Source organism: Tupaia chinensis, unplaced genomic scaffold (assembly GCF_000334495.1).
Source record: "Tupaia chinensis unplaced genomic scaffold, TupChi_1.0 Scaffold000273_1, whole genome shotgun sequence".
Taxonomy (NCBI): Eukaryota; Metazoa; Chordata; class Mammalia; order Scandentia; family Tupaiidae; genus Tupaia; species Tupaia belangeri.
This window is the reverse complement of record NW_006159755.1, coordinates 2,897,704-2,910,094: the sequence shown is the minus strand read 5'-3', so window position 1 is coordinate 2,910,094 and position 12,391 is coordinate 2,897,704. Positions and strand designations below refer to the sequence as shown.

At 48.8% G+C, this 12,391-nt stretch overlaps 2 protein-coding genes across 2 annotated transcripts in view; both read right to left on the bottom strand.

Moving 5' to 3' along the window:
- Positions 1-3,119, bottom strand: part of SART1 (spliceosome associated factor 1, recruiter of U4/U6.U5 tri-snRNP) — a 20,986-nt gene extending 17,867 nt beyond the window's left edge. The window contains exon 1 of the mRNA XM_006149922.3: positions 2,733-3,119. Coding sequence (XP_006149984.1) covers positions 2,733-3,045 — 313 coding nt within the window. The 5' untranslated portion in view covers positions 3,046-3,119. The remainder of the gene's footprint in view (positions 1-2,732) is intronic.
- Positions 3,120-5,988: 2,869 nt separating this feature from the next.
- Positions 5,989-12,391, bottom strand: part of TSGA10IP (testis specific 10 interacting protein) — a 16,370-nt gene continuing 9,967 nt past the window's right edge. The window contains 3 exon segments of the mRNA XM_006149921.1: positions 5,989-6,130; positions 7,175-7,299; positions 7,476-7,575. Coding sequence (XP_006149983.1) covers positions 5,995-6,130; positions 7,175-7,299; positions 7,476-7,575 — 361 coding nt within the window. The 3' untranslated portion in view covers positions 5,989-5,994.

The following is a 12,391-nucleotide window of genomic DNA, read 5'->3' as shown; positions in this document are numbered from 1 at the left end:
TTTTTTGCTATAGGGCACGTGCGCTCGCCAGACAGACAGAGACATAGAGACAGAAAGCGAGAAATCACCCCCTAGGGGGGATGGTCACACCGCAATCCCTTCTCCTCCATTCTCCTCTTGGGATCTTGGGCACGCACGCACACGCATCCGGCATGAGTTTTAAGCCACCGGGTCCGGGACGCGAACTGCAATCGAATACGTGGGAGTCCAGCAACATAGCCATTATGCTAACTGCTGGTTCCCATGCCCAGTGTGTTTTTCAAGCCACTGCGGCCAGGATTCAAACATCAGTTGGCTATGTGGGGATCAAGCTTCCTTAACCACTAGGCTACAGGGCTGACTATAAATATTTTGGGAAAGTCATGATGTATTTTTCTGTGTTTCTATGCAAAAATGTATCATGACTTTCCAGACAACTGAATATGTTTTTTTTTTCTTTTTTTTTTTTTTTTCAAGTCATCAGGTCTAGGATTTGACTACACAGCCGGCCACATGGAATACAGCTGCCTAACCACCAGAGGATGGGCTGGCCCTACAATGTATCTTTTAAAATATATTTATCTCCTAAGAGAGTGATAAAAAGAGAAAGGTATACCCCCAGTAGGGCCCAACCAGCTCAGATCAAGGGCATGCCCACCCAGGAGGTTCAGGGAGGTTGAGATGAGAACCCAGGACCTTTCCCGTGTGGGTTTAGTTGTGCTACTCCTGCACACTGCACCACTTGGCCCCTCGCTCAAGTACTGATCAGAACTAACTACTCTCCCCTAAACTCCACAGCACGGCCAGTCATTTCTGGGCCTGCTTCTCCCCATGGGGCAGGGACTATGTAAGCAGCATGACTGTCCTCTGTGCAATTCTTGTAGTTGAGGAACAAACGCCTACTGGTGCCTGCTCTGTGTTGAATGTTGAAGATACAGATAAGTAGGCATTTCAGGCCTACTTCACCCACCTTACAAACAGCAAATATATCGGTGAACACCACAGAGAAGCCAGGCACAATCGGATGGAAGTTCCTGAACAAGCTGACATCATGAGTTCGTCTTTTCCAATATCCCCACCTACAACCTACCTTCTCCTCTTTTATCCCAAATGTTCCTCGTTCTACCTGGGCCCTGGATCGCAACCTCTCTCGCAAAAGTCTCCTTATTTCTAAATCAAATGGATTTTTTTCAGTTCTGGTTTTGCTTGATCTCCTGTGGTATGTGACAATGTTGATCAATCCCTCTTTCTTTCTTTTTTTTTCCTGCGGAGTTTTTTTCTTTTTTGTTATAAGGTGCATGTGCTCGCCAGAAAGACAGAGAGACAGAAAGCGAGACATCACCCCCCAAAGGGGATGGCCATGCCACAATCCATTCTCCTCTCAGGATCTTGGGCACGCACGCACACACGCCCGGTGTGAGTTTACACCACCGGGTCTGGGACTCGAACTGTGGTTGACTATGTGGTAGTCCAGTGACAGAGCCATTATGTCAACTGCTGATCCTGATCAATCTCTCTTTCTAACAATACTCTTTCCACAGATACCATGACGAGATTTTCTGACTTTCCTGTCCTCTTGGCTACTCCATTTCCTAGCCTGTAGCATATTTTTCTTGCCCATTATTAAAATATTGGTGTTCTATTCACAACCCTGTCTTCTTATTCCACACTCTCTCAGAAGGTTTAAGTACTTGTCCACCTTAAGTTCTCACAACTCCCAAACTGCTCCCTCCATCCAATCTCTGGATTTCTCCAGGCACATCAACCTTAATACTCTCGAAAACTGAATTCCTTTTCTTTCCTCTAAAACCTTCTTTTCCCAACTTCTCAATTCCAACAGATGACACCACTGTGCACTTAGTTGTTCAAGTCAAAATTCCAGGTCTCATTCTCTACTCCTTCTCCTTCCCACCCTCATCCAAGCACTATGTTCTGTTAACCTCTCCAAAAAATAAAAAAGAAAACTTCTCTCATCCTACTGCTCCCTTAGTGCAGGCCACCACCAACCCTCACCTGATCTACAACAGTCCTGATTTCCTGGCCGCCAGTCCTCAACACCTTTGACCAAGTAAGTTCTCAATGAACCGTAAAGTGACCTTTACAGAACATGAATCTAATCATCTCATTTCCCCACTCAAAGCCATGCCTTCCTACTACTCTCAGGATCAGGGTCCTGGCCCAGCTGGTGGTGTAGAGGTTAAGGCAGCTGGATTCCCACAAGGACGGGGGATACAGGTGAGTCCAGACCAGGGAAAATACTCCAGGCAGATGTATGTGTGTTTACCCAAAATCCTGGGAGAAGAACCGGTTGAATGGATTGTGGCTGCCATCCCTCCTGGCGGGTGCTTTCTCACCTCCTCCCACAGCCACCTATATCTGTCTGTCTCTGGCTAGTGCATGTACCCTACAGCAAAAATAATAAAACTGTATCTCCTGTCTGTGCCATGAGCTCTACATAATTTTCGCAATACCAAGTTTTGTCTTGCCTCTGCACAGGTTCATCAACGTCTTTATAGAGACCTGTGATGTGCCATACAATTAAGGAAAACAAAAGATCTGTGTCTTCACGGAGCTCGGTGGAGAATGTCAACCTTTAATCCAAAATTATCGCGGGAAGACCCTTGAATAAGTGCTAAAGAAGATAGCCTGGAGGCGACCCAGCCTGAAATGGTTCGTGGACACTGCCTACCCTCTAAAGGCCCCGCACAGCTCAGGACCCCCGCCCCGTCCCCTGCACAGGTCCCGCCTCTCACCGGCCTCGTAGCCGTCATCTCGCTTCTCCCGCTTCACGCGCCTCTCGGAGGGCTCTGCCTGGCTGCGCTCCCGCCCGTGCGTGCTACTGCGGGTCTCAGCTTCAGCTCCGCGCCGCCCGCTCCCGCGCTCGCTTCCACGCTCCCTGCTCCGCTTCCGTCGTTCGCCGCCACTGCTGCCGCCGCCGCCACTCCGTTGTTTGTGCTTTTGGTGCTCCCGATGCCGCGGCGGCTGCTCGGTAGAGCCTCCGGTACTGGTCGCCGTCGTCGTCCCGGCCGCATCCTTCTCCCCACGGTGCTTCTTTGACGACCCCATGGTGGTACGTCTTCTAAGAACCCGGCAGCGGCCGAGCCCCGAAGACGCAAAATGAAAACACTTCCGGGTCACTTAGTGCCGCTGTCGTGTTGCAGGAAACCAAGAGCAGCAACTTCCGTCGTTCGCCGTGGAAACTACCCCAAAGGACCATGGGAAGGCTAGGGTCTGAGCGGGATTGCGCATTCTCCGCCCCCGCGGGCAGGGGGCGGGCTTTGCGCTGGGCGTCGATTGCGCATGCGCTCACATAGGGGGTGTGGAGTTGGACTAGAGGAGGCGGGGTTTCCGTCCCGTAAGGACCCGGGGACCTTCTACACCGATGTTCCTGGAGCTGGAATCCGCTCCGGTCCTCCCTCCACCAGTACTCCCCCAGTTGCTGGATGTTTGTTGCCTTTTCGTGGTTAGCTCCTTTCATCCCAACAGGCGCCCTCCCAGTGGACGTGGCTCCGTCGGCTGTGAGACGATTCAGCATATTTTCCTCCTCCAGACCACTCTCCACCGCCCTGCTTTGGAGTCCCAGTAACCGCTATTGTCAGGGAGCACCTCTTTACCACCTTACGTGGATGGGGTTTTAAGAAATCTGGGTTCTGTGATCTGCTAAAAAAGCGCTACATGAGCTTCTCTGTGCCCGTGATCCCACCCGACCTTGGGTGCAAACTCGGGCACATTTGCGTGTGTGAGATTTTTTGTGTGTTTTTTGGTTTTGTTTTTTGGGTTTTTTTTTGAGGCAAGTACTCTAACCTAAAATAATTTGTACTGGGACCAGCAGATTATGTAATGGTTACGTCTCTGGACCCCACGTAGCCGACCCGATTTTTGATGTTTGAGTCACAACCCAGTAGCTTGAAACTCGGGGGACGCGTGTGTGTGTGTGTGTGTGTGTGTGTGTGTGTGTATGTGCGCGCGCGCACCCCCAAAATCCAGAGAGGAAACGAGAAGGGATTGCAGTGTGGACATCTCCCCTGGGGGGTGACTTCTCACTTTCTGTCTCTGTTTTTCTGGTGAGTGCACGCACCCTATAGCAAAAATCTCTCAAAAAAAAAAAAATAGGTATTTAAAAGCCCAGTTCACACCATCTCTCCTGACACGCACAGGGAACACCTGACTCAGTCTATGGGCCGTCTACCATGTGTTAGGTTGTGGTGTATGAGCCTCTTTAATAGTTTCTCCTTGCAGTTAGCGTAATGCCTATGTCCCTGAACTCCCACGGTTCGAATCCCAGACCCGGTGGCTTAAACTCGCACAGGGCGCGTGTGCTTGTGTGCCCAAGATCCCAAGAGGAGAATGGAGGAGATGGGATTGCACCTGACCATCCCCTCGGGGAGTGATTTCTTGCTTTCTATCTCTCTGTCTTTCTGGTGAGCACACACACCCTGTAGCAAAAAAAAAAAAAAAAAAAAAAAAGTTTCCCCTTGGACCAGCAAGTGGTGTGGTTAAGAAGGCTGGATACCGCATGCCTGACTGCCAGATTCAGGACGCAGTAGCTGGGCACATGTGCATGGTTGCCCCAAATCCAGAGAAGAGATTGCTGTGGAGTGACCATTCCCGTGTGTGTGTGTGTGTGTGTGTGTGTGTGTGTGTGTGTGTGTGTGTGTGATTTCTTTCCCTCACTCACTTTCCCAGCAAGTGCAACCCTTAGCAAAAAGGAAAAAAAAGAGAAGACTCCCCTCTCCCGTCCCCCACCCCCCCCACCCTACACTCCAGGATTGGATTTGAATTTCAAAGCCCCAGCATTTGAGATTTTTCTTTTTTTAAGAGGTTTTGTTTTTGTTTTTGTTTTTGTTTGCCATAGGGTGTGTGTGCTCAACATACACCCTGTGGAGAGACAAAAAGAAAGTGAGAAATCACCCTGGGGGCGGGGGTGGATGGGATGGCCACGCTGCAAACCCTTCTCCATTCTCTTCTTGGGATTTTGGGCCTGCACACACATGCACCCAGCATGAGTTTTAAGCCACTGGGTCCAAGATTAGAACCATGGTCAACTACTTCCGTCCAGTGACGGAATCCGGTGACGTAACCATTATGCCATCTGCTGGTCCTGGCCTCAGCATTTGAAGTCTTCAAAACTTTCAGGAAAATGGATATGAAAAAATTTTGCATGGATTTATTTATTTGCACCAAAATAAGCTCATACTTTATTTTTTTAAGAGGCTTTGCTATAGGGCACGTGCGCTTGCCAGAAAGACAGAGAGAGACAGAGAGATAGAAAACGAGACATCACACGCCCCCCAGGGGGGATGGCCACACCACCAATCCCTTCTCTTCTCAGGATCTTGGGCACTCACACACACACACACTGGCGTGAGTTCAAGCCACCAGATCCGGAACTTGAACCGCAGTCAACTACATGGGAGTTCAGCGACATAGCTATTACACTAATTGCTGGCCCCAGCTCATACTTTTTGTTGTTGTTGTTGTTAAGTTTTGCTATAGGCTACATGTGTGCACTTGCTGGAGAGACAGGGAGGGAGAGAGAGAAAGTGAGAAAGCACCCCTCAGGGATAACCACGCTGCAATCACTTCTCCACTCTTTTCTGAGGAATTTGGGCATATACATACACTCATGCACATGGCATCTTTTTCAAACTGTCAGGTATGGGACTCAAGCCATGCAGTTAAGCATGTGGGATCTGGCCACCTTAATCACTATGCCACCTGATACTTTAATTCGAATTTTCCACAAACTTTTGAAGTCTTGCTATGTGTTGGAGACAGGGTGGAGGAACTGCTGCTGTTTCTCAAGATGTCTCAATCCTCAGGAATAGAAAAGTGGCCGTATGCGCAGGGTAAAGGCAGCCAGAACAGCCAGAGCTCTTGGGCAATGTGGGGACAGAGCTAAGCCTGCTGCCCACCCACCTGCCACCACCTACTCCCAACCTCCAGCCTCCTCCCACACCTCCCTCCCCCTCCCTGCCACCATCAAAAATCTCACACTGTATTTGCGTAAAGTCTTTAATTTTTATCTTGGGGACTGCAGTCAGGGTCCAGGTTGGGGGTGGAGTGCTTGCCAAGCTGGCTGCCGGTAGGTTCTGTCCTTAGAGGGCTCTGAGAAGAGTGTTCCATTCTCACCCCCACTGGCTTGTGACTCCTTAAAGACACAGGGAGGGGCTTTTTCTTTCTTTCTTTTTTTTTTTTTTTTGCTATAGGGCGCATGTACTCGCCAGAGAGACAGAGATAGACAGAAAGCAAGAAATCACCCCCCCATGGGAGATGGTCACGCCGCAACCCCTTCTTCTCCATTCTCCTCTCGGGATCTTGGGCATGCACGCACACGCGCCCGGTGTGAGTTTAAGCCACCACGTCCGGGACTCAAACCGCAGTCAACTACATGGGAGTTCAGCGACATAGCCATTACGCTAACTGCTGGTCCCACAAGAGAGTCTTGTAGCTCTCTTCCCCAATGCCAAGAAAACCACTGATTATGTGGGTTCAAATCTACCTCCTATACTGGCTTACTGTGACCCTGAGCAAGCTGCTTCCCTCCTCTAGTTTCAGGATTGTGAAGTGGGGCTCATAATCCCTGCTCTGTACCAGGTTACTCTAAAGCATACGGGACAAGATGCATAGGGTGTCAACGTGGTGCCAGCCCCTAATAGGCTTGCTGTGTAGCCACTTGGATGACTGTAGAGTCCCAGACTGGCTCTGCTGCTTATCTGCTCCTGTGTCCTCCTGTTCATTAAGTGCTTAATTTCCTCATTGAGAAATGGGTACAATAATCCTGGCCCTGGGGATAGCAGATGGTGTAATGATATTGTAGCTAGACTCCCACGTGGCCGACTGCAGTTCAAGTCCTAGCTTCAAACTCACACAGGGTGTGTGTACATGTGTGCCCAAAATCCCAAGAGGAGAATGGAGGAGAAGGGATTGCGGCATGGCCAACCTCAGGGGTCGGGGTGGGGCATTTCTTGCTTTCTGTCTCTCTGTATTTCTCTCTTTCTGGTGAGCGCATGTGTCCTATAGCAAAAGTCTCTCTAAAAAAAATTAAAAATACAAAACTCCTGGCCCCACCTTCCTTGGGTGACATAGAGGATAGGACCTGGGGCAGATCTTGCAGGGCCCAGAATGCTGGTGTTAGTGCCTCTTCTTATAGCAGCTTGGCAGAGCCAGTTCTTGCCCAGCCAGATAGCCTCACCTAGATTTCCTGGACTTGTCCTCTGTGTCCCCTTTGCCCGCCTCTGTCAGTAGCTGCTCCTCATTCAATCCCAGGGCCGACAGCACCTGGGAGAAGCGGCGGGTTACAGTGAGCCGGGCGTTGGCCTAAGGAACAAGAAATGGGGTTCCTGCCACCAAGAGCATGGTAGGGCTCTGATTCCTGAGGGAATCTGAGGGCTACCAAGGAGGCAGGAGCCCAGGGGTCCCACCTGGCTTCCTTATGCCCTCAACCAGCTTTGGTCTTCAGGCTGTAGTCTGCTTGTCCAGGGGCTAGCCCTCACCTGCATGGCCTGTTGGAACAGGTAGGGCCGGGCCTGTACCCTGTGCTGGATCCCCTGCAACTCCGCCTGGTACTCAGCAAAGCGCTGTCGCTCCTGGCGCCTACAGAGAGATAGGACTCAGGGCAGCTAACTGTAGACACAGCCCAACTCAACTCATGAGCCCACTTGTTCTAAGGACTTTGTGTTTTGTTTTGTTTTGTTTTGTTTTGTTTTGTTTCACTATAGGGCATGTGTACTCACCAGGGGGAGGGAGAAGAAGGGAGAAATCATCCCTCCCAGTGGGGAAGGCCACTCTAAAATCCCTTCTTCATTCTCTTGGGGCTTTGTGCATGCACAAACATGCACCTGGCATGTTCCTCGAGCTGCTGAGTCCAGGACTCTAACCACACAGCTGGCCACGTGGGATCCAGCCACCTTAACCACCATGCCACCAGCTGGCCCAGGACTTTGTGTTTATGTCCTCTCTGCCCTTACCTTTACAAAGCCATTGTATCCCATCCTGGCCCTGGATTTCTTTCAAGGTCAACAGGAGGGGAGTTATTTGCCTCTCTTTACTGAGGGCTTAAGAGGGTTCAGGAACTTGTGCAGCTGGAGAGTGAAGGTCTGAGCCCTAGAGTACAAGTCTTCAGGTTGCACAGCCAGGGCTCAACTGTAATCCCAGCCATCTCCCAGAGAGAGGGGCCAACACTGGCATCTGAGCTCCTGGACACCTACGTGCCCAGCCTCCCTCCCGGCCCCTCCTGGCCATTCACACCTCTGCCCCCTCTCTTTCAGCAAGCCCAAGAAGGATAAGGACGCTGTGGTTGTTGGCTCTGTGACTTTGCTCCAGGCCCCTCCTCTGGGCTCGGAGCTTGGTTTTCTTGGCAGTGCTATAGCAGGGATCGTACACACTTGCCAGTCTTCTTTGTAATCCTTATAAACAGACAGCTAATGGGATGGAAGAACTAATAAAATGTGTTACAAATAAAAAAATAGATCCTGGGAAGGTCAGGATTCCACAGAGAAGCCGATTTGCATTTACATAAGCCCAGTTTGGGCACTTGTCAGAAATATGTGTGCTCCAAAAAAAAAAAAAGGACCAGCAGAGTAATGGCTATGTTGCTGAACTCCCAAATAGTCGACTGTGGTTCGAGTCCCGGACTTGGTGGCTTAAACTCATGCTGTGTGCGTGTGTGCCCAAGATCCCCAAGATCCCGAGAGGAGAATGGAGGAGAAGCGACTGCGGCGTGGCCATCCCCCCTGGGGGGTGATTTCTCACTTTCTATCTCTCTGTCTCTCTCCGTCTTTCTGCGAGCACACATGCCCTATAGGAAAAAAAACTTTCAAAAAAAAAAAAAAAAAGAGAGAGAGAAATATGTCTGCTCCACAAGCTGAGTGTCACTGCTTTTTGTAAAGAACATCTTGGCACCAAGTGGGACCTTTTGGGACTAGCCCATGGCAGCTACATCCTTCATGGTTAACAGCCCATTTTGAGTCCCAGACCCAGCAGCCTGAAAAACATACTAAGTATATGTGCACATGTCCCCAAAGCCCTAAAAAGAAGAAATAGAGAAGGGATTGAGGTGTGATCATGCCCCACTCCGCCAAAGATGCATTTTCACTTTCTCTCTCTGTCTTTCTCCAGGGATCCCAAATGCCCTCTGGCAAAACTTTAAAAAAAAAAAAAAAAAGTGGGGGAGAGGGAGTGGGGACTGTTTTCTACAGGGAAACAGTTATCCTTCTGTACAGCACAAAGAAGAGGCATAAGATGAGGTGGCAGCACCCATGGACAGGACGGGAGGGGAGAGGCAGATGGACTGAGATTTGTACTGACTCTAAGAAAAGCACTGCTTTGATGAGCCAGCAAAGGAAGTTTCCATAAAGAAACATGGCCAGGCACACAAGTTACTGCAAAAAGCAGGTGGCATGGTGATTAAAGCGCTGGACACTCCCATATGGCCAACCAGAGTTCTGGTCCCGGACCTGGTGGCTTGCTTTCTCACCTTCCCTCCTTCTCTCTTTATATTTTTTTCTAGTCAAATTAAAAAAAAAAAAAAAAAAAAGAATAAATAAAATTAGAATAATTTTTTTTTAAATGAGCATAGGGGGACCAGCAGTTGGTGTAATGGCTATGTTGCTGGACTCCCATGTAGTCAACTGTGGTTTGAGTCCTGGACCCGGTGGCTTAGACTCATGCCAGGCACGTGTGTGTGCATGCCCAAGATCCCGAGAGGAGAATGGAGGAGAAGGGATTGCGGCATGGCCATCCCCCTGGGGATGATTTCTCACTTTCTGTCTCTCTCTGTCTTTCTGACAAGCACACACGCTCTATAGCAAAAACCTCTCGAAAAAAAAAATATTGGCATGAGGCCAACAGTTGGCATGGTGGTTAAGGTGCTAGACGCCCATGTGGTAGAACGCAGTTCGAGTCCTGGACTTGGTAGTTTGAAATTCACCCTGGGTACATGGGTGTGCATGTCCAGAACCCCAGGAGGAAAATGGAGGAGAGGGAACTGCAGTGCGGCCATCCCCACTGTGGGGTGATTTCTCACTTTCTTTCTCTCTGTCTCTCTGGAGAGTGCACACACCTTACAGTAAAAATCCCTTAAAAAATGCATGTGATATAGGAAGAGAATAAAACAGATGACTCTTCACCTGGCAATGAATAATAGTCCTTTTTCAGGAGAGGAAAACTGTTCAGGGGCTGTTCACATTCTACTTTAACTATTTCTATAAGTTTAAGATTTTTATAGGGCCAGAAGGTGGTACAGAGTTTAAGGCACTGGATCCCACATGGCTAACTGAGCAGTTCAAGCCCTGGACCTGGTGGCTTGAAAATCACAAATCTTTATAATAATAACAATTTAATAACAATTATTGTTTGTTATAATAATGACAAATAAAATTAAATAAATGAATAATTCTTATTTTTAAAAAGTGTGAGGGCTGGGACCAGCAGTTGGCGTAATGGCTATGTCGCTGGACTCCCATGTAGCCAACCGCGATTTGAGTCCTGAACCTGGTGGCTTAAACTCACACCGGGTGCATGTGCGCGCATGCCCTAGATCCCGAGAGGAGAATGGAGGAGAAGGGATTGCGGTGTGGCCATCCCCCCTGGGGGGTGATTTCTCGCTTTCTGTCTCTCTGTCTCTCTCTCTGTCTTTCTGGGGAGCGCATGTGCCCTATAGCAAAAAATCCCTCTTAAAAAAAAAAAAAAAAAAATGGGGGGCCAGCAGATGGCAGAGCAGATACGTCACTGGACTCCCACATGGCTGACCACCCTGCTAGTCCCAGACCTAGTGATTTGAAAATGGGGAGGGATTTCTCACTTTCCCTCTGACTTTCTCTGTCCCTCTCTCTCTCCAGTGAGTGCACCTGCTCTAAGACAAAAATTTCTAAAAAAAAAAAAGTGAGAGAGAGAGAAAGGTGTGAAAATGCAGGTAGAGCATTTTAACCTCGAGTTTTGTTTGTTTGGTTTTTGTGGGTTTTTTAGAGAGATTTTTGCTATAGGGCATGTGCACTTGCCGGAAAAATAGACAGAAAGTGAGAAATCGGGGTCAGGGGATGACGTAGCAGTTATGTCGCCACACTTCCACATGGCTGACCACAGTTTGAGTCCTGGGCCTGGTGGCTTGAAAAATCACACTGGGCACATGTGCGTGCATGCCCAAGATCCCTGGAGGATAATAAAGAAGGGATTGTGGTGTGACCATCCCCTCTGTAGGGAGATTTCTCACTTTCTCTCTCACTGTCTCTATCTTGCTCTCTCTCTGGTGAGTGCACACGTGGTAAGATAAAAAGCTCTTTTAAAAATTATTTAAAAGGGACCAGCAGTTAGTGTAATGGCTATGTCGCTGGACTCCCACGTAGTCTACCGCAGTTCGAGTCCCAGACCCAGAGGGTTAAACTCACGCCGGGCGCGTGTGCGTGCATGCCCAAGATCCCAAGAGGAGAATGGAGAGAAGGGATTGTAGCGTGGCCATCCCCCCTGGGGAATGATTTCTCACTTTCTGTCTGTCTCTCTGTCGTTCTGGAGAGCGCACACGCCCTATGGCAAAAACCTCGCCAAATAAAAAGAATTAATTAATTTTTTAAAATTATTTTAAAAATGGGGCCAGCAGGTGGCATGGTGGTTAAGGCACTAGACTTCCACGTGGCTGACCATGGTTGGAGTCCTGGACCTAGATGCTTGCTTTCTCACTTTCCATCTCTCTGTCTCTCAGTGTGTGTCTGGAAATATTAAAATAATAATAATAAAGTTAAATAAAATAAGTCTGAAAAAAATAAAAATAAATCAATAGATACAATTAAATCTTTTTAAAAAACTATTTAAAAAAAAAAGAAAGAAAGAAAGAAATCACCCTCCCCAGGTTGGGGGAGGGAGATGGCCATGTCACAATTCCTTTCTTCCACTCTCCTCTCAGGATTCTGGGCATACATGCACATGTGCCCAGCTTGAGTTTGAAGCTGCGGGGTCCCAGGACTCAAACCATGGTTTGACCATGTGGGAGTACAACAATGTAACCATTACACTATCTGCTGGTCCCACCCTTGAGCTTTTGACAGCTGTAAGAACTGTTATTATTATTATTATTATTGGAGAGGTTTTTGCTATAGGGCGAGTGCACTCACCAGACAGAGAGAGACAGAAAGACAGAAAGCAAGAAATCACCCCCCCAGGGGGGATGGCCACACCACAATCCCTTCTCCTCCATTCTCCTCTTGGGATCTTGGGCATGCATGCACACGCGCCCGGCTGGAGTTTAACCCTCTGGGTCTGGGACTCAACCCGCGGTAGACTACGTGGGAGTCCAGCAACATAGCCATTATGCTAACTGCTGGTCCCCAGAACTGTTATTAACTGGGTGAATTTGGACCAATCTCTTCTCCCCATGCTTCCATGTCTTTTTTTTTTTTTTTTTTTTTTTTTTGTGGTT